We start from the raw sequence: 23,185 nt of genomic DNA, 5'->3' as shown, positions 1-23,185 counted from the left end.
TGACCAAACTTCAGTCAGGCTCCTGAACCTTCTCCTAGGACCATCAGTGCACTTCTTTATAAAATCCAGTTTTAGGCTGGGTGCGGTGGCTCATGCCTGTAATCCCAGCACTTTGGGAGGCCGAGGCAGGCGGATCACGAGGTCAAGAGATTGAGACCATCCTAGCTAACACGGTGAAACCCCATCTCTACTAAAAATACAAAAAATTAGCCAGGCATGGTGGTGGGCGCCTATAGTCCCAGCTACTCAGGAGGCTGAGGCGGGAGAATGGTGTGAACCCGGAGAGTGGAACTTGCAGTGAGCCGAAATTGCGCCATTGCACTCCAGCCTGGGAGACAGAGAAAGACTCCGTCTCAAAAAAAAAAAAAAAAAAAAAATTCCAGTTTTAGCAAAGAACCCTGCTAAGGCAGTTTAGCAAGAACCTCCTACCCTTGATAACTAATCACTCTCAGGTTTCTCATCCTCCACCACTCCCCAGGTGATGTCTGATCACCCTGGCCTGTCTTCAATGAGAATCCTATCAGGTAAATTTAGCCAGAATGCCCCTGACCCCTGATGTTTCCTCATAGTAATTTTCCATCCACTGGCCCTCACCTTGCTCCCTGGCTATAAATTCCCACTTGCCCATGCTGTATTCAGAGTTAAGTCCAATCTCTATCCCCCACTGCAAGACCCGATTGCAGTGGTCCCTGTATCTCCTGCAATGGTGCTAAATAAACACCGCCTCATGCCTTAGCAAGTATCACTGAATAATTTTTTCTTTAACAAAACTAAATTTCACTTTGGATAGTAAAAAGAAACTGTGTTATAAATTTAATAAATTACTAATTATTCTTCCTACTTCCTCAAAATATCTCCATTTCCAAAAACCTTTTGCATTATTTTCACTCATTTATTTAGTCTTTCTTTGCTTTTGATCTAATTTAGAGGTTTTTTTTGTCTGCTTTACTTATTAGAAGCTGTAGGTTTTAATGTTCAGTTTTAATGTTCTTATTGTTCTCTTGTACTTATCACTACTATTATCTTTTTCATTCTAATTTATTTGTGTTTAATAGTTACTATATTCTCTTTCTGCTCTAAGTGTAGATAAGAACTCGTCTCTGAATTGTAGTTGTGATTCCTATACTTGTTGTCTAAACATCACTGTTACATTAATCTGCTTTTCTGGTTTTGCTCTTTTGACCTAGCAAACTTGATTTTTATTTGTTCCAGGTAATTTCATGGTATCATAATGAGTTTAATAACAGAAGTAACTGTACACTTTTATAACTTCCCAAAACTTCCCTGATGGAGACAACTAAAATTCCACAAAAAAATCCACAAACCATGAGAAAAGGGCAACGTAAATAGCCTCAAACTTTACTTCTACTTTCTTTTCAAGATATTTGAGCAGGAGCCTCTGACTTTTCTGTAACTGGAACTGCCCAGAGAAGCAAGAGATGCCACCCCGACAGTAAATAATTGGAAATTTCTAAGCAAAGTAAAGGTTAACTTTCATAGTTAACAACACAAGAGATAGAACTGTGAAAGCCTGCTGATATCTCTATTTTCAACAACTTCTATAAGTGTCCCTAGGCCATCTGGTGACATCTTCAAACCTTGAAGGCTACCTAAATATTTAAGTATTGTAATACTACGTAATACTAAGTATTAAAATATTTATTTTAAACAATTTTCCCAGAATAAAAATGTTTAAATAAAAAGAAAAGCACACAGGATGACTGACTCTGGGTGATAAATTCTTCATTATATTGAACATGGGCTATTTACAACTTGGTACTATGTAATAATTTTGTATGTTTCTGCCTTATTCCCCAATAAGCAGTTTTTGAAAGTAGGGATTCAATCTTAAAAAAAGAAGTATGGCTGGTTAGGTATAGTGGCTCACGCCTGTAACCCCAGTACTCTGGGAGGCTGAGGTACATGGATTGCCTGAACTCAGGGGTTTGAGACCAGTGTGGGCTCTACCAAAACTAAAAAAAAAAAAAAAAAAATAGCTGGGCACAGTGGTGCGCACCTGTAATCCCAGTTACTCGGGAGGCTGAGATGGAAGGGTCACTTGAACCTGGGAGATGGAGGTTGCAGTGAGCAGAGATCGTGCCACTGCACTCCAGCCTGGATGACACAGCGAAACTCCGTCTCAGAAAAAAAAAAAAAGGAAATATGGTCTAGTTTAGACTCACCTTAACCAAAGCAGTTCTTGTTTTATATTGGAATTCTGGGTAAGATTTTCTTTCAAAAACGGGTTCAAATATTATTTTGCTTTTAAGTTTTAAAAAACAATTGTAGCCTACCAGAAAATACTAAAATACCAAGTGTTGGTAAAGATGTGAGGCAACTAGAACATGTTTATCTACAGTACAGCCATACATGAATGATAGAGACACTTTGGAAAACTCTTAGTATCAAACACACACACACACACACACACACACACACACACACACACACCCCTTGTCATCCAGCAATTCTATTCATTGGTATATACCTAAAAGAAATGAATGCTATATCCACCAAAAGTAATGTACAAGAATGTTCTCAGCAACTTTTATCTGTAATAGCCCCAAACTAGAAAGACCCCAAATGCAAAAATCTTGGAATAAGCATTAGTAGCTTCTACTCATGACTGTGACACGTTAATTTTTGACAAAACATAGAGCCTTCGAGGGCCTCCATTCCACATACTGAAATGCTAAGTAAGGTCTCTTTGCTTTCTAAAATTCATTAATTCATAATATAATTTCTATGAATTTTCTTGGCCTTTATGCTTACCTTAAATATAGCAAGTATATACACAAGATGTTCTCTACCTGATTGGCACCAAAATTTAACCTAAGCATATCTCTTTAATCCCTACTAAAGAGGCTGGTGGTCTAACAGCTCCTTTTATATTAGTAAATGTAGGTGGCATCCGTGCTGGGCCAACATACAAGCACAAAGACTGAAATACTTAATGCAGGTGATTAAAAATCAATTATAGTCTATTATCTGGAAATAATAATAAACTGCAATCAGAGTAGCCAGAGCTGAAATTTTCTTTGAATCAATAAAAACAACCTAGAGCCACTACAGTGATGGTATGTCATAACTTATAATCAATAATTGAAAGCTCGGTATAGGCAGGCAGCTGTTCCTTTGAGATTATCTACATAAGAAATCTATTTACTATACAAGTTCTATACAGCAAAAAAAAAAATTAAGGAGATATTCCTTGGTGAAAGTAAGAAGGGCACACAAGGAAAGTATACTGTTTTTTCTTTTTTACAGGGGTTATATATTACTTTGATAAATGAAAAAAAACAAAAATACAGTTATAGCCAACTTTTCTTCATGAAGAGATGCCACCTGAATTTAATAGTAGTTTCCATTTTTATATCCTCATTCCAGGTATATAAGTCATCAAGACAGGTGGGAGGGTATACCAGTTGTCACTTCATAAGAAAAGCAGCAAAACGCTAAAAATCATCATTTGAGAAGTTTTGAATCCAAGGAACTTCTTGTATGGATTAGGCTTCCAAATTTTGGAGATCCTCTAGCCTTTTGTAAAAAATAAGAGAGGTTATATCCTTCAGATGACAAAGGAAGCACGACACGTAGTAAAATGCCATGGAGAAAAGCACGACCTCATGGAGACCAGGGCACACATATTCGAATTCTGGTCTTGTCATCTAAATCTGAACAAATTGTTTTAATCTTACTGTGACTCAGTCTACTTGTCCATAAAATGAAGAGATTAGATTAGATGATGCTTTTATTTTTCTCTACCACTAAAAATTTCAAAATGCTTATAATTCACTATGTGCTCATTAACATGATATACGCACTTCCTGATTTTAACCTTTATCCACAAAAAAGCCGACTATCCTCATTAACAACAATATCTAGAAATTAGAAATCAGAAGCCACTAAAACTGAATGATGAACATTAAGGTCTGAGGCCTTGAAGAAGGCTTTTCACCGCCTGTAAGTTGGGTTTGTATCCATCAAACAAATAAGAGGGCCACAATATATAAATGAAAAAATGAAGTATAAATAAGTGAAAATCCATAATAAACTAGTAGAGAATTAACAAAAAAAGAAACCTCATCAGTGAATCTGTATCTGTTCCAGAAAAGGTCTTCAGTTTCTATATATACACACACAGGTACATACACACATATATACATAAAACACATACATACATACATATAATTAGCTAAATATAGAGTCAAAATAAAAAACGTGTCTTCTACTCACTTTGACAGAGACACTCCCCCAGCTTTCCCAATCATCTCTTCATGGTGCAATACCGAATGGTTCCATGGAATCTGAAGGAACTTTAAGAGTGTTCTCATCCATCGTTCAGGATGTAAGACAAGTTGTTCATAGTGAACCAACATGCACTTTTTATAACCAACCTCCATACACTGGTTATACATGGTCTCTATAGCACGATTCCACTTGGTCAAACAGTCCCTATAGCTGTTCAGGTCAAATCCAGCTATAGTAACTTTTCGAGAAATCATCGAATGTACTGATGCCCGGCCATCTCGGACCATCAGGAGAAATTTGGCATTGGGGAATAACCTAGCAAGGTAAGTTAAAGATTTCAGGGCAAAAGGATCTTTATTACATAAATAAGGGGCTGGCTCCCCATGCTTAACAATGATTTCTAGTAAGAAGGCTTGCATGGCAGAATCCAGCACTTCATCAGTAACACCAGCCTCATCCAGGCGGATCTTCTCTTTACTTGACCGTGACCACATCTGCTTCAGGGCCAGGATTCGGGGAATGACCCTGGTTTCCTCTCCACAGCGAATGTCAGGATGTGCATCCAGCATGGCCCTCATGAGTGTGGTTCCACTCCGAGGCACACCTCCAATAAATATTAAAGGCATATCTTTGTGATAGGCAAAGGTTTTGTTGGCTTTGAGGTCCAGGCCAGTTCTCACAGTGGTCCTTGTGCTCTCCAATTTGACTGGCTGGCTACGTTCCTCTATCCGGTGATGGCATTCCATGGCATGCTGGCCCAAGTAAAACACAGTCACAGAACTAATCACCAGACATGCCAATAGTAAGTTCTGCTTCAGCTTTCCAACCATCTTGATGTGGTTATCTTGTTATTAAACAGATATTTTGCTCAAAATGATTTTCGGAAAATGTTCAGGCCATGGAGAGTCTACTTCAGAAAGATAACCAACGTCTAGTAGAGAAAGGAAAACGTTATTTTATCATTACATTGAGATTGCTTACAAATCAGTCACCAGTTATCACCACTGCATTTTAGGTAGAAAAAAGCTGAAACAGTCTTGGATTCTCTGATATTCTTTTTTTTTTTTTTGAGACGGAGTCTCGCTCAGTCGCCCAGGCTGGAGTGCAGTGGCGCGGTCTTGGCTCACTGCAAGCTCCACCTCCCGGGTTCACGCCATTCTCCTGCCTCAGCCTCCCGAGTAGCTGGGACTACAGGCACCCGCTACCATGCCCGGCTAATTTTTTGTATTTTTAGTAGAGACGGGGTTTCACTGTGTTAGCCAGGATGGTCTCAATCTCCTGACCTCATGATCCACCCACCTTGGCCTCCCAAAGGATCCTCTGATATTCTTAAAACAAATTTGAGCAAAATTTGTTTTACTCAGTATATACAGTATAGACAAATTTGAGTGAAAATAAATCAATGTCTATAATCGGAAACAGCTTTTGTTAATGCAGTAATTCTGAAGCTATGTACCTGGTAAAGAATGGAAAATAAATAAAACTATTTCTATCAGTGAGTCAACCAAATATTTAATAAGCCCAAGAATGTCTGGAGTCCAACTCAAGGCTGATCTCTGCTATTCAGACTTGCCTCATCTCCAAGCAGTTATTAGCTCCACATTCTAACAATGAGAAATTATAGAAGAAACATGAAACAACTTCCAAATCTTCAACAGAGATTCAGTTTATTATCCCACAATTTATTTAGGTACTACAGACCAGATACTCAGGCTCGACTGAGGACCAACTTTGAAAAGGAAAACAGTAGAGTAACCTCTGCTCTTGGAAAACAAAGTCTTTTGACAGATATGTAAACAATAACAATAAAATGTGATGAGTGCCTCAGTGGAACTATGCAAAGGGACAATGGGAGCATAATGAAAAGGAGCATGTAATTGACCTGAGGAAGCTGTAAAAGTTTTACAGAAAGTAGGATCAGGTAAAGGACCAGGTGCAGGTAAAGGACCAGGTGCAGCAGCTTACACCTGTAATCACAGCTCTTTGGGAGACCGAGATGGGAGGATCGTCTGAGCTCAAGAGTTCGAGACCAGCCCAGGCAACATACTGAGACCCCGCCTCTTTAAAAAAGAAAAGAAAAGAGAAGGGAGGGATATTCTAAACCAAAGGAACTTGTGTGCAAAAGCACAATGGCAAGACAGAACATAGCATAATTAGGTGACAGGAAGAAGTTTAGGAGAGCTGTTGTATAGGCTGCAAAAAGAATTGTATGTATAAATATCTGTGATCTAATCCTCAGAAGGACAGGTAAGATCTGGACACAGGAAGCGCTCTAAGCTGCAGGTACACTACCACCAAAGGCATGGATGTGCAAAAGCAGAAGCATGTATATGAAACAGCTGGAGCTGCTAGTTTAGCTAGAACAAGGGTACACCGTGGGAAACAGACAGCAACCAGACTACATCTATACCAAAATAATTTACCCTGAATCCTCAGAAGGCAAGTGTGGCAGTTAATTTTATGTGTCAACTTGGCTAGGCTTTGGTGCCCAGTTGTTTGGTCAAACACCAGTCGAGATATGGCTGTGAAGGTATATTTTAGATGTGATTAACACTTAAATCAACAGATTTCTAGTAAAGTGGATTACCCTCCGTAACACAGGAAGGCCTCGTCTAACAGGTAAAGGTTTTAAGAGCAAAGACTGAGGTTTCCTGGAAAAGAACTACATCATGGAAACCCTGCCTGTGTGTCCAGCCTGCTACCCAGCAGAATCTGGAGTCAAGCCTGTGGCAGGCCAGGTCACTAACGCAGGCCTCCATAACAACTGTTTCAGTACTGACTGAGTGGTTCAGTTCAATATTAAAAGCTAAAAAAAAAAAAAAAAAAGCCAGTGCTGTTATACAATGGCTGGAACGTAACAAAAGCCCACCAAGAGTTTTGCCTAGGCCTTTCCTGGGCCTTAAAGCATGACAAAATAACGAAGGAATTCTTAACAGGACCCATTTAGGATTAAACAAGTTTTATTGGGGGTCTGAAGAAACTCCCCAGGCCTCCACAAACAAGTTTATTGGAGGTCTGAAGGAACACCCCAAATCTCCGTGATTTAGCAGGAGACAAGATAAGGGTAATCACCCCAGCACCTAGACCCATTTAGATTAAGTAAACTTACTGAGGCTCCAGAAAATGCACTTCAGGACTCAGACTTTAGTTACAGATTAAAATAAGTTAATCACTTACATCTTTAGATGAATGCACACTTACATGCAGACATATAGGTTAGAAGGTACATAAGCTCAGAAAAACTTTGTAATTTTAAGTTGGTCTGGTGATAATTTCCAGGCCTCCCTGTAACCGGTTACAGAAATAAAAACTCTCTTTCTCCCCAGTTCATCTGCATCTCGTTATCGGGCCACAAGAAATAGCAGCCTGACCCTCAATTTGCTCTGGGAACAAGACTGCAACATCAACTCATCTCTGCCCAACTGCCCTATGAATTTCAGACTTCAAAGCCCCACAATCACATAAATGAATCCCTTAAAAATCAGTCTCTTTCTCTCTCTACCCCCGACCCCTCCCCATATACACAGTAGGCATGAGTGTTATCTACCACTCTAAATTCAGTGAGATCCCTTCCAGCCCACTAGCAAAGCAGCCAGTGCTAATAGTTTGCCTTGCCCTGACTACTGGTTGTTTTTCTATAAAACCCTAACACAGGGGTTCGGTTTGTTTTTCTGGAGAACCCTAAATATACCTGGGGAAATGACTAACTACACTAAAAAATACATTCTGAGAGGGAAGACTTCCAGGTACAGCCTAGTGAGAAGGTAGTTAATTCCTCTCCCCAAAAACCAATGATAAAGCTGGGTGAAATGGGCAAAACAACCCTTTCAGTGCTCTGGAAATCCACCAGAAGAATACAACAACCTGAGAAGCATTTATGCTTGAAAAACTGCTAAAAGGTAGGTAAGAACAATGAGAGTCTGTGTAAGGTTACTCCCACCTCATCTACCCATTCAGTAGGTACAGAGGTTCTGCAAGGCAGAGCAGGGCAAGGCAAAACATTAGGACTGACAGTTTTGCTGCTGGGGTGGAAGGGAGTTTGCTCGGTTTGGAGTGGGTAAGAATACACATGCCCACCTGCATTGTGAGTAAGAGATGGAGCAGGTGGGAGGTGAGTGAGAGGGTGACTAGCTCTAGAAGGCGAAGGTTGCAGTCCAGGTGGGGCACATTTGTTGGCCAACCCTGAAGTGGCATGCAGGCACAGAGGAGACATGAAAGGACTGGGTGGAAAGTAAAAGACAGGGCAGATCCGAAAACAGCCTAAACTTTGTATGTGCTCCCTACCCACAGAGGTCTACTGGCAGAGGACGAACACCTTACTGGCTCAAGATGTCTGAGGCAACCACTATCCAAGCACTGGGTGACCACTGATCACTAAGCTATGCAGACAGGAAGGCAACTCCTAGAAAGCCATGCTTAAAAATGAAAACAATTATAAAGTGTGTGCACACTTTAAGTATATATACTTAAATAAAGTACATATACTTTATACTATATATACTTTAGATAGACATAAACAATCCTAAAAGTGTGTGTGTATATACATATACACATATATATGAGAGCAACATCAGCATACATTTAAATGACGAGGCAAATTTATAGAGACAGCAGAGTGAAAAAGCAGGGATTTAAGTGCAAGCTTACATGAAGGAACTTTTTGCAGTGACTGAACTGTTCTAAAACTGAACTGCTGTCATAGTTGTACAACCCTATAAAATCTACTAAAAAATTATTGAATTACACCCTCATACTTGTGAAAGGAAAATAAATATTGGGGCCCCCAAATCACTAAGCTAAAGGGAAAAGTCAAGCTGGGGACTGCTTATGGCAAACCTGCCTCTCATTCTATTCAAAGTCATCCCTCTGCTCACTGAGATAGATGCATATCTGATTGCCTCCTTTGGAAAGGCTAATCAGAAACTTAAAAACATGCAACTGTGCGTCTCTCACCTATCAGTGACCTGGAAGCCCCTTCCCCACTTCAAGTCTTCCTGCCTTTGCTTCCAGCTGTCCCACCTTTCCAAACGGAACCAATGTACTTCTTACATATACTGATTGATGTCTCATGTCTCCCTAAAATGTATAAAACCAAGCTGCGTCTCAACCACCTTGGGCACATGTCGTCAGGACTTCCTGAGGCTGTGTCACAGGCGTGTTCCCCAACCTTGGCAAAATAAACTTTCTAAATTAACTGATACCTGTCTCAGATTTTGGAGGTTCACATACTATATATATAAATTACACTTCAATAAAGCTTTTTTTTAAAAAAGGAATTCATTACTAGAGAAACACTTCCACAGTCTCAGTAGAATACAACAACTAAGAACTGGTTCTTGTTTATTCATGTGTATGATTTAATCATTCATTCAATATATGTTTGAGCACATAGTTTTGCGCCAGGCACTATATAAAGCTTCAACAAAGAATCACAAAGACTAGGTTGAGATTAAAATATCAGCTTAAAAAACTGCAAAGAAAAAAGTATTAAGACAATTGGTGGCAATATAGCATTAAAATGTCTATGCACAACATTGTATCCATTATAATAGAAGACACACTTAAGATGTTATCCTAATATTCAATTTAAAAGGAGCCAAGTAGAAAGAAAAGGAAACAACAGCAAAAGAGAATAATGTAGAAAACAGAGAAGAGTCATCCTATTATACAATAACATTTTGGTTAAAGAAAGTAAAACCAGGCCGGGCGCGGTGGCTCAAGCCTGTAATCCCAGCACTTTGGAAGGCCGAGACAGGCGGATCACAAGGTCAGGAGATCAAGACCATCCTGGCTAACACGGTGAAACCCCATCTCTACTAAAAAATACAAAAAAAAATAGCCGGGCGAGGTGGCGGGCACCTGTGGTCCCAGCTACTCAGGAGGCTGAGGCAGGAGAATGGCGTAAACCCAGGAGGCGGAGCTTGCAGTGAGCCGAGATCCGACCACTGCACTCCAGCCTGGGTGACAGCGAGACTCCATCTTAAAAAAAAAAAAAAAAAAAGAAAAGAAAACCATATTGCAGATTCAAAAAAAGAAAACTTTCGGTTGGGCGTGGAGGCTCACACCTGTCCCAGCACTTTGGGAGGCTGAGGCGGGCAAATCATGAGGTCAGGAGGAGATCGAGACTATCCTGGCTACAGTGAAACTCCGTCTCTACTAAAAATACAAAAAATTAGCCGGGCGTGGTGGTGGGCGCTTGTAGTCCCAGCTACTCGGGAGGCTGAGGCAGGAGAATGGCGTGAACCCAGGAGGCGGAACTTGCAGTGAGCTGAGATCCTGCTACTGCACTCCAGCCTGGGCGACAGAGCGAGACTCCATATCAGAAAAAAAAAAAAAAGAAAGAAACTTCCACGAATGTAAACAGACACTATAGATGTAAGGCTCTACACGTCTATTGAGCAAAACAAATGATAACAGACCCAATCTGGACACAACTTGGCAATTCTAAGCATGAAAAACGCTGCAGGCTTCCAAACAGAAAAAACGAAAAACGCAAAGGACCAATAACAAACTGACATCTGATGGCACTACAACATTTAATGCTTGTCCTATGGTTTCCGTGTGTGTGTGTGTGTGTGTGTGTGTGTGTGTGTGTGTGTAGCCATGCTTTTCTTTATTTTTCAAACTTGCTCTAAAGGACTTCTATATTGCTCTTCTAACTGGGAAAAGATAAAGCAATATTTTAAAAATAAAAAGAGGCCGGGCGCGGTGGCTCAAGCCTGTAATCTCAGCACTTTGGGAGGCCGAGACAGGTGGATCACGAGGTCGGGAGATCAAGACCATCCTGGATAACATGGTGAAACCCCATCTCTACTAAAAAATACAAAAAACTAGCCGGGCGAGATGGCGGGCGCCTATAGTCCCAGCTACAGGGGAGGCTGAGGCAGGAGAATGGCGTAAACCCGGGAGGCGGAGCTTGCAGTGAGCTGAGATCCGGCCACTGCACTCCAGCCTGGGTGACAGTGCGAGACTCTGTCTCAAAAAATAAATAAATAAATAAATAAATACATAAATAAATAAATATAAAAAGAACAGTCTTTCTTTTAAAACGGCATTTAGGCTAAGACCTGAACAATGAGTAGGAATTAGTGAAGAGAAGAGCATTCCAAGAAAAAGTACGTGGATATGCAAAAGCCATGTAATGGGAAGGCATTTTAACACATTCAAGAAGCTGGAAGTAGGCCAGGCACGGTGCCCACGCTTGTAATCCCAGCACTTTGAGAGGCCAAAACGGGTGGATCACCTGAGGTCAAGAGTTTGAGACCAACCTGGACGACACGGTGAAACTCTGTCTCTACTAAAAATACAAAAATTAGCCAGCCGTGGTGGTGCATGCCTGTAATCCCAGCTACTCAGGAGGCTGAGGCAGGAGAATTGTTTGAATCCGGGAGACGGAGGTTGCAGTGAGCCAAGATCACCCCACTGTACTCCTTCCTGGGTGAGAGAGAGACACTCTTGTCTCAGAAAAAAAAAGAAGCAGCAGGAAGTAGGCCAATGAAGCTGCAAGGCAGTGACCAATAGGAAAAGTGGTTGAAAGGTCAAACTGGACAGAGGTCAGATCATAAATCTTGTGGGTCAAGTTAGAGATATAAATTTTATGGTAGATGTAATCAGGTATCACTGATTTGACTACTTCAAGCACGGAGTTACTTTCTCCAATTTATGTTTATAAAATCTCATTCTAGCTAAAACAATCTTAAAAAAGAACAAAGTTGGAGGACCCTCATTTCCCAATTTCAAAACCAAATGCTATAATCATAAGACAATGTAGTACTGGCATAAAAATGGACACACAGATGAATAGAACAGAATTATCCAGAAATACAATGTTTATGGGAAATTGATTTTTGACAAGGGTACCAAGACAATTCAGTGAGGAAATAAGAGTCTTCTCAGCAAATGGTGCTCAGGCAACTGGATATCCACATGCAAAAGAATGAAGCTGGATACCTACCATATACTGTTCTTAAAAATCAATTCAAAATGAATCAGACCTAAATATATGAGCTAAAACTATAAAACTCTTAGAACAAAACAAAGGTGTAAATCTTCATGGCCTTGGGTTAAGTAGTGGTTTCCTAGACACAACACCAAAAGTACAACCACCACCAACAAAAATGGACAAACTGGACTCCATCAAAATTAAAAAATTTTGTGCTTCAAAGGACACCACCAAGAAAGTCAAAGACAAACCAAAAAATGGGAGAAAATATCTGCCAATTATATGCCTGATAAGGGATTTGTGTCCAGAACACATAAAGAACTATTACAATTCAACAATAAAAAGATAACAATTTAAAAATGGGCAAAGAATCAGAATACGTATTTCCCCAAAGAATATATGCAAATGGTCAATAAGCACAGGAAAAGACGCTCCACATCATCAGTCTAGGAAAATACAAATCAAAATCACAATGAGATACCACGTGAAACCCACTAGATGACAACGTGGGCAGTAACAAATGTTGATAAAATGTGGTTAAATTAGAACCCTCATACACTGCTGAAGGGATTATAAAATGGTGCAACCACTTTAGAAAACACACTGACAGTTTTCCTCAAAAGGCTAAACACAGAGTTACTGCTGAGGTGGGAGAATCACTTGAGCCCAGGAGTGTGAGACAAGCATGGGCAACACAGTATGAGACCTCATCTCTACAAAAAATAACTTAAAAATTAACCAGGCATGGTGGTACGTGCCTGTGGTCCCAGCTACTCAGGAGGCTGAGGTGGGAGGATTACTTGAGCCCAGGAGGTGCAGGCTACAGTGAGCCATAATCACACCAGATCTCCAGCCTGGGGAACAGAGTGAGTCCCTGTCTCAAAAAAAAAAAAAAATTTAATAAGAAACAAAATAAATAAAAAAAATAGTTACCATGTGATCAAGAAATTCTACCCAAGAGTACTGAAACACATCTCCACATAAGAATTTGTACACCTATGTTTACAGCATTGTTAGTCATAGCCAAAAAGTAGAAACAACCAAAATGTCCATGAACTGATAAATGGATAAACAAAATGTGTTATATCCACAAAATACAGTATTATTCAGCCACAAAAACGAACAAATACACGCTACAACATGGATAAACCTTGCATCCACTTCTATCACTTAAAGCTGTTAAGTGAGGGCCAGGTGCAGTGGCTCACGCCTGTAATTCCAGCACTTTGGGAGGCTGAGATAGGCAGATCACAAGGTCAGAAGATCGAGACCATCTGGGCTAACACAGTGAAATCCTGTCTCTACTAAAAATACAAAAAAAAAAAAAAATTAGCTGGGCGAGGTGGCCAGCTAATGATAGCAGTCACTCATGAAAGACTACTTACTATATGATCCCATTTACATGAAATGTCCAGAATAGGCAAATCTGTAGACAGTAAAATTAATAGTTGCCTGGAGCTGGAGGGTGGGGGAAGATGAGGAGTGACTAGGTTTTTTGTTTGTTTGTTTGAGACAGAGTGTCGCACTGTCACCCAGGCTGGAGTGCAGTGGCGCAATCTCGGCTCACTGCAACTTCCGCCTCCCAGATTCAAGCAATTGTCCTGCTTCAGCCTCCCGAGCAGCTGGGACTACAGATGTGTGCCACCATGCCCAGCTAATTTTTGTATTTTTTAGTAGAGATGGGGTTTCACAATGTTGGCCAGGATGGTCTCGATCTCTTGACCTCGTGATCCGCCCACCTTGGCCTCCCAAGGAGTGACTAGTAATGAGCATGGGTATTCTTTTTGAAGTGATAAAATATTCTAAACCTGGACAGTACGGAATTTTATGGTATGTGGATTTTATCTCAATAATACTGTTTTAAAAAACCACTAAACACTTACTAGAATGGCTAAAATATACTGACCCATGCTGATGAGGATAAAAAGCAACTGGAACTGCCACATTTTGCTACTGGGAATGCCCAATGATAGATATATCTACTGTGAAAAAGAGTTTCGCAGACTCCAATAAATGTAAATATATACTTACCATACAACAATGGCATTCCTGAGTATTTATCCTAGTAAATGAAATCCTATTCACCTAAAACCTGTACATAAATGTTTATAGCAGCTCTAGTCATAATCACCAAAATCTAGAAATTATCCCATGAGTTAATTTGGACAAAGTGTGACATTTTCACTGCTGGAATAGTATTCAGCAATAAAACGGAACAAACTCTTGATATGTGCAACAACTTGGATGAATCTCAAAGGCATTATGCTGTGTGAAAGAAGCCAGTCTCAGCCAGGCGCGGTGGCTCACGCCTGTAATCCCAGCACTTTGGGAGGCCGAGGCAGGCAGATCACGAGGTCAGGAGATCAAGACCATCCTGGCTAACACGGTGAAACCCCGTCTCTACTAAAAATACAAAAAAATTAGCCAGGCATGGTGGTGGGCGCCTGCAGTCCCAGCTACTTGGGAGGCTGATGCAGGAGAATGGCATGAACCCGGGAAGAAGAGCTTACAGTGAGCTGAGATTATGCCACTGCACTCCAGCCTGGGCGACAGAGCAAGACTCTGTCTCAAAAAAAAAAAAAAAAAAAAAAAGAAGCCAGTCTCAAAATTATTCTTTTCATAAAACATCCTCAAAAAGACAAAACTATAGATCAGTGGATGCCAGGGAACTGTGTGACTATAAAGGGATATAACTGAGATGATGGAACTATTCTGTATTGTGACTGCTACATGACTCAATATATGTATCAAAAGTCACAGAACTGTGCACAAAAAATTCTATTTTATTATGTAGTAATTTCAAAAATGTTTTTTTTTAATCAGAAGAGATTTGAGGGGAAACATGGGGGAAGGAGGAAGACAGATGGCAGGAGAGGACCAAAAACAGGAGTTTGTGATCCTCATTCTTCCAATTAATGTTTCTGATTGAACAGACAATAGATTCAATGGTGACAGAAACATATGAAGCAAACAACTTACAGAGAAATGATCCTAGAAAAACAGTCTTGTATTTTCCATCTTATGAACACTTAAATAAAAATTCATTTAAAATCTGAACAAAGCAAACCAAACTCATTCAGTGAATGAAAGAGAAGTGTTCTTATGGATCCAATAAGCTTATGAATTCAATATGGTTGATTTCATTTCAACCATTTATACCGACAGTTATACAGGAATGATTCTTCTAGTATACTCCATTTATTTAGGGGGTTACATATATGATACATGAGGAAAAATAAATATTTTGTACTATTTTAAATTACACTTAACTTGCCAATTTCTGATACATGTCAGAATGCAACAGGTAATAAATGATTCAACTTCTTTCAAATATTGCCTTAGTTGATTCCCTGAAAGAGCACAAGAAAATAAAATTTCCTTAGCAACAATTCAACTGTAGGAAAACAAGATAACTACTTTTAAAAGTAGAGATACAAAATATTCACCAATCAAAAGTTAACATGAAAGGCTTCTACATTACTAAAGCAGCAATCAATAGTTTCTGATACCCTCTAACGACTTCCCATTAAAACACCCCCAGTATTGAAAACTAATTTTGAAAAACAAAAGAAGAAACCTGAAATTCCCAGCAAAATACATACAAAAACTAAACCTGGAAATATACTCGTAATGCATTTCCTTGTCCAAAAACATACTTATAGATCATTTTAATGACTGCATAATACTCTACTGAAAGGATTTACCTGCATTTATTTGGCTGATTCTCTATTATTATTTGCATGTTTTAAAATTTTCATTACTGTGATATATTACTATGATAACTATTCTTATATTTACAAACATCTTTACACACATGATTGTTTTCTTAAACTAAATTTTAGAGGAGGAATTGTTAGGTAAAGGAGGGTGAAGTGTGCTTGATTATAAAGGATTTAATAAACATTTGATTCATCTCTTTCTCATACCCAACATACAAATCTGACCAAAAAAAAAAAAAAAAAAAAAAAAAATTCTGTTGGCTCTACTTTCAAGAATCAGTTACTTCTCAACACATCCACTACCACTACTAGCATCTTGCGCCAAGATTACTGACAGGTATCCTTACTTCTACCGCTGCCCACTAGAGTCTATTCTCAACTCAGCAGCCAGAGGGGTTCTTTTTTTTAATAAAACAAAAGGACTGGGGAAGCTGAGGTGGGAAGATTGCTGATATCCAGGAGGTTGACACTGCAGTGAGCCATGATTGCACCACTGCCCTCCAGTCTGAGCAACAGAGCCAAACCCCAGCTCTAAACACTAACTTAATTAATTAAAAAGATTGTTCCATTCCTCTGCTCAAAGCCTGATATTTGTTTTCCAAATGGTCACTTAAAGTCTTATTTTGGGCTGGGCGCAGTGGCTCACGCCTGTAATCCCAGCACTCTGGGAGGCTGAGGCGGGTGGATCACAAGGTCAGGAGTTCAAGACCAGCCCGGCCAAGATGGTGAAACCCCATCTCTACTAAAAATACAAAAATTAGCCAGGCATAGTGGTGGGTTCCTGTAATCCCAGCTACTCGGGAGGCTGAGGCAGATAACTGCTTGAACCCAGGAGGCAGAGGTTGCAGGAGCTGAGATTGCACCACTGCACTCCAGCCTGGGCGACAGAATGAGACTCCATCTAAAAAAAAAAAAAAGGCTTATTTTAAGGCATTCAACAGCAAACTATGTTAAATTTCTCTGCCTCTTTTTCCACTGCTCCTGTCAGGAGATCCCTACAGGCATCCAAAAAGTAGCACTAATTGATGATAATAGCTTATCATCCCAAAACAGTAGTTTGTTGTTCAAAGTAAAGCAATTGAGAAGGCACCCCTCACCTTCAGAGGTTTCATAAGGACTCAAATGAAAGCAACTCCCTCTTTACTAAGGGATAATTTAGGGCAAAGAACACCTTGCCATATACTCAAGCATACTTGTTAGTTGTCAACTGACACAAATTTGAGTGATTTTCTTCAAGTTTTAATTTCTGCTGTATTTTAAACATTAAAAGGCATTAGCTAAATGTATGTTAATTAATAGTGGGAGGGTATGTTCCATAGTCCTTCAAGATATCTGAATACAAGTAAATGATCAAAGGCCTTGTGAGGGATACTAAAAAGGGAAAAGAAAGGGATTTTGGCTTCTCCAAAAACATTCTCATTATTTTTCACTAAGCTTGTGAAGCCTAATTTTCTCTTTCTGGAGGTTTCTTAACTTCCAGAATCAGTCCTAAGAGGGGTCTTTATATCATCTACGTATAATGCTCTCATTTTATAGATGTACAAACTGAGGCCCAAGTAGCACATTCTCCTCATGACTTCTCTAAATCTTACCTATTCTTCAAAGGTCACTATTCATTGTGCCATATTTATTTTACTCCAAAAGATGTTGCATGCCTGAAGCCCAGAGACTTTGTCTATGTCCCGTCCTCTACCAGAGCATACTTAGCAGAGCACCAGCTCACAGTGTATACTGAGCCTACAAAAAACAGGTACCTAACCTAACTGGGAAGTACCTTTTTCTAGATAAGAGACACTATAGTGTTTGAGGCTCCACTCACACCTTCATACTAATTCTTCTCAAATTCTAAAACAGGTAGTCCTTTGATTTAAGAAGTACAGTAAAAGCTAGCCTGACCATTATCCTTATATACTAAAACACTGTGTGCATGTGTGTTTACATGCATGTGTGCATGTGCATGCACACACACACACATACACACACAGCCTCGATACGTTACTTTTATTTCTATTTATTTATCTATTTATTGAGACTGAGTCTCTTTCTGTCACCCAGGCTGGAGTGCAATGGCACAATCTTGGCTCACTGCAAACTCCGCTTTCTGGGTTCAAGTGATTCTCCTGCCTCAGCCTCCCCAGTAGCTGGGATTACAGGCATGTGCCACTGCACCCAGTTGATTTTTGTATTTTTAGTAGAGATGAGGTTTCACCACGTTGCCCAGGCTTGCCTTGAACTCCTGATCTCAGGTGATCCACCCGCCTCAGCCTCCCAAAGCACTGGGATTACAGGCATGAGCCACTGTGCCCGGCCCTCTTTCCATTACTTTTAAACTCCACTTTGCTGTATTTTCAGACAAGCAGATCAACATTTTCTCAACTAGGACATTTACAGAGCTAAGGCTGATCTAAAAAGAATACCAGAATGGGCCAGGTGCGGTGGCTCACGCCTGTAATCCCAGCACTTTGGGAGGCCGAGGTGGGGACGGATCACCTGAGGTCAGGAGTTCGAGATCAGCCTGGCCAACATGGCGAAACCCCGTCTCTACTAAAAATACAAAATTAGCCAGGCATGGGGGCACATGCTTGTAATCCCAGCTACTCAGGAAGCTGAGGCTTGAGAATTGCTTGAACCCAGGAGGTGGAGGTTGTGGTGAGCCAAGATCGCACCACTGCACCCCAGCCTGGGCAACAAGAGTGAAACTCCATCTCAAAAAAAAAAAAAAGAATACCAGAATGTTCAGGCTTAGTTTTATCGCCAGGGGAAAGAAAAAGCACTGAAACACTGCTATATACATATCTGAGGAATCACTATTAATAGAACTGCTCTTTCCCAGCAGGCCAAATGAAATAGACTCCCAGAAATAATGCCTTAGAGAAGAGAGTGCTGACATTACATTTCTCTACTTACATATTTGCAAATTTTATAAAGTAAGATTGCTAACCAAAAACAGGATCAGTCAACAAAAGTAGAGATACAGAGGTCAGTAGCCAGCAAGGCCATGCCCAACACCCAGTGCACACACATAGGCCCAGGTACACACACTCGAGAGCACGTTCACCACTCCCTGCTGTTATAATCAGGAACATGGCCATATTCTAGGTCCAAAGAGATGCTGGGAACATATTCTAGCAAAAGATAAATTACAGGAATGTAACAACACCCCTAAAAACTGTCTTTCCTTTGTTAATCACTAGTTCCTTGCCTCTCATGCCCATTCATGATGCCAACCAACGTGGCAAACAGCAACAGCCAATACCACTGTGCCTGCTGACTAAAGTCCAGTCTGTATCTGGTTTCTCCATTTACTTCTAGCCTGTTAGCAAAAGGAAAAATAATTTTATCGCATGCTTGAACTTGCCAATGAATAAATGCACAGAGACAGATTTTGAATGACAGCTTTGCCATGCAGTAGAAACTTCAAATCTGACCTAAATGAAACCATTGTTGCAAGATCCATTCTTATGTCAGCTCATGGTCAGAGCACCAACATGGGAACATCTTTTCCTAGCTGCACGTTAGGGGCTGGCACTAGACCCACTAACGAGTAGCAAATGGCAAGAAGAATATGGTACACACAACTGACAATCTTTGAAAGTCAGCTGACACTCACTTCTTAAAGGAGCAGTAAACTTCAAAAAAACCATACCAAGAACTGGACCTAATGCCTAGAACACAAATGGAGATAGGAGCACAGGTTAAACTAAAGCATAACATCTGTGAAGGTTCAAGTTAAATGAAATGACGTCTCGGTTTTACTTCAGAAATATCTGAGACCAAACATGTGTGGAGGGTATATATGAAATTAGACTGCTATGGGCTTATTGTTGAAGTTGGGTGATGGGTACTTGAGGGCTCATATAGCTGTCTCTATTTTGGATATGTTTGAAATTTTTCATAATAAAGAGTTAAAATGAAACAAAACAAAATAAAAAATTTAAGTTACCAAGTTCCAAACTTCTCAGACCTATAAATCAGAAAGTCATTGTTAGCTAAACTATTTCTCTTCTAGATTCATCAAGCTCATGTTTACAATCCGTTTAGAGCACCCACCATGAGGAACAAAGAAAGCAAATTTGTTCAAATTTTATACTCTTATTTGGTAACTCAAGGTTTTGCCATTTTTCTATCAACCTTGTAACTTTTTTTTTTTTTTTTTTTTGAGACAGGGTCTCACTCTGTCACCCAGGCTAGAGTGCAATGGCACATAGCTCACTGCAGCCTCCAACTCCTGGGCTCAAGTGATCCTCCCATCTCAGCCTCCTAAGTAGCTAGGACTACAGGGGCATGCAACCATGCCTGGCTAATTTTTTGTTTGTTTCTTTCTTTCTTTTTTGTAGAGACAGAGCCTCCTTACGATACCCAGGCTGGTCTCGAACCTCTGGCCTCAAGTGATCCTCCTACCTCAGCCTCTCAAAGTGCTGGAATTACAAACATGAACCACCACACCCAGCCCCTCATAACCTTTAGAATGAAAAGTAACTGAATAGAAAAAGTAGAAGAGAAGATGGCACTGAATTAATGTAAAAGAAGCCTGGTGTATTAGAGTCAGAAGACCTGGGCTCTAGTCTGGAATCAGTTTTTTTCTGAGTCACATGGCACTAGATAAATCACTGAGCATCAGTTCTCTCATCCATAAAATAGAGATAATGATAATCAAACCCTTCTTCACAAGTAATTAGAGTAGAAATTACGAAAGGAAGAAGACAGACTGGGGACAAAATGCAAAAGAAAAAGGGACACCTGCAAGTTCTCTCTCACAGCGCTGCTGGGGCAATCACGTGGAAACATGTGAAGGGGCTTTTAAAGAACAGGGGCCCAGGACACCCTTCCTTCACTGTCTCCTGCTCATCCTCCACCTTTGCCTTCACCTCCCAGCACTCCTCCCATGCAGCCTGACCCCCTGAGAACCATTCCCCATTGACATCAGGCCCCTCCACACCCGGCCTCTGCTCATGGTACCACCTCCAGGACCATGCCGCTTTCTCTCTTTTACACATATCTCCTCAGTCAACCTGTCCCTGACTGCCTTTTTCCATCTTTTCCGCACAAAAATCAATTGTTCCCTCTTCTGTAACCTCAAAGTGCTTGGTTAAAAACACATCAGTTTGCACACACACCACTGTATTGTGTGGTTAGTTTACCTCACCAGACTACTTAAGTTCCTTTAAAGCAAAAATTAAAACCCATTCATCATTTAATATGCAGCAGGTACATGAACAGATAAAATACAAAGCAAGGAATTTTTTTTTTTTTTTTTTTTTTGAGACTTGCTCTGTCACCTAGGCTGGAGTGCAGTGGCAGGATCTCGGCTCGCTGCAAGTTCCGCCTCCTGGTTTCACGCCATTCTCCTGCCTCAGCCTCCCAAGTAGCTGGGACTATAGGCGCCCACCACCACACCCGGTTAATTTTTTGTATTTTTAGTAGAGACAGGGTTTCACCGTGTTAGCCAGGATGATCTCGATCTCCTGACCTCGTGATTAGCCCGCCTCAGCCTCCCAAAGTGCAGGATTTACAGGCATGAGCCACCACACCCGGCCTAAGCAAGGAATTTATAGACGAACAGGCAACTAGTGAAACCTTTCTTAAATCTCCTTAAAATACCTACAAAGTCATCTGAAATAAAGCAAACAGTCAACAAATAAACATCAAAAATGAAACAAGGAACTATGAATAAACAGAAAGAAAGTAATCTGGGAGCGAAGAAAAAAACTTTGCAATTTCAATCACTGCCTCAACAAGATATTCTGCAATCAACAAAATGATTACAAAATTCATAGCAGAGAGGAAAAACAGTTTTTCCAAGTCTTTGGAAAGAAAGAGTCCTACAGATATTAACTGTTAGAACACTAACAGTAATCAATGACACAAAATAGAAAAGCCCAGATTTTAAAAAGTCAACTCTGTATTCAAACTTATGTTTCAAAAGCAACATCACAAAGCGGTGACCAAAGATTAATTTACAGCACTGCATTCCCTCACTCACACTCCTACACTTACCCTGCTTCATCTGCAGTCAGCTCCCACTCACACTGTAATGACTCAAATCGATTTGCAACCAAGACTTCTATCCCTATCTCAGACTTGATCATTTAAAGGCTAAGGGACAACTCTATCTGGATGTTCACCGGCATGTCACATTCAACAAACACTGAATGGAACCTACCTTCCCTAGTAAATCTCTTCTACTCTTCCCTTTCCTCCATTGGTCAATGAACCACTTTCTCTCTGATTATCAAGCTCAAAACCAGGGAACTTTTATGTAGTTTCTCCCTTAACCTCTCCATCAGTAACTGGTAAAGTCCTGTCAATTCTTCCTCTTTCATCTCCCTTTACTTGATTTCCCTCCATTTTTTCCCTGCTGATAATTAGGAAAAAAAAAAAAAATCAGTTTAATCCTCACCCTCTTCCTTTCTCATATGAACTCTATAGCCTCCTAAATGGTCTGAGTTCTGACTTCCTTCAATTAGTTCAATCACTAACTTGTCTTGTCTCAGGAATTATCTTTCTTTTTTTTTTTTTAAGATGGAGTCTCACTCTATTGCCCAGGTTGCAGTACAGTGGCACAATCTCGGCTCACTACAACATCCACCTCCCAGGTTCAAGCAATTCTCCTGCCTCAGCCTCTCAAGTAGCTGGGATTACAGGCATGTGTCACCACGCCCGGCTAATTTTTGTATTTTTTAGTAGTGACAGGGCTTCACCATGTTGGCCAGTCTGGTCTCAAATTCCCAACCTCAGGTGATCCACCCGCCTCGGCCTCCCAAAACATCGGGATTACAGGTGTGAGCCACCGCTCCCAGCCAGGAACCATCTTTCAAAAATGCAAATATACTTACGATGTTCCCTTGCTTAAAACTCTTCCACAACTTTCTACTTTTTCCAAAAAAAATTAAAAATCCTCATCATAATGTTAGTACAAGGCCCTTCCTGACCCAGCCCTTGTCTGCTCCCCAGCCTGTTTCACCACCCACCACCCCCACACTCCCCACACACTCACTCAGTGCCACCGTCATCCAACTGAAGCATCCCTTCCTTGTTTGAGCCTCCACATGCACTGCAGCTTTTGCATGTCTCTCTGCCTGATGACTCTCACTCATCCTTCAACATTCCACCACTTTAATGCCATGTCTCCTGCACAGCTTTCCTGACAGCTCTCTACCACATACGACACAGGTGTACTTCCTAGTGCCCTCGTACATACCCTATCATATCATGTCTCACACTACATGGTTACTTTGTTTTTCCAGTAGACTGTGAGCTCCCTGAAACTAGA

At 40.5% G+C, this 23,185-nt stretch overlaps 1 protein-coding gene across 3 annotated transcripts in view; it reads right to left on the bottom strand.

The window, feature by feature from the left end:
- The window catches only part of TPST1 (tyrosylprotein sulfotransferase 1), a 146,020-nt gene that overhangs the window by 109,413 nt on the left and 13,422 nt on the right, over window positions 1-23,185 (bottom strand). For all 3 annotated transcript variants that reach the window (XM_050783582.1, XM_050783584.1, XM_050783583.1), the window contains exon 2: window positions 4,237-5,182. In XM_050783582.1, the coding sequence (XP_050639539.1) occupies window positions 4,237-5,081 (845 nt within the window). In that variant the 5' untranslated portion in view covers window positions 5,082-5,182. The remainder of the gene's footprint in view (window positions 1-4,236; window positions 5,183-23,185) is intronic.

This window comes from Macaca thibetana, chromosome 3 (genome assembly GCF_024542745.1).
Source record: "Macaca thibetana thibetana isolate TM-01 chromosome 3, ASM2454274v1, whole genome shotgun sequence".
In the NCBI taxonomy this organism is placed as follows: Eukaryota; Metazoa; Chordata; class Mammalia; order Primates; family Cercopithecidae; genus Macaca; species Macaca thibetana.
This window is presented reverse-complemented; position numbering and strand designations above follow the sequence as displayed.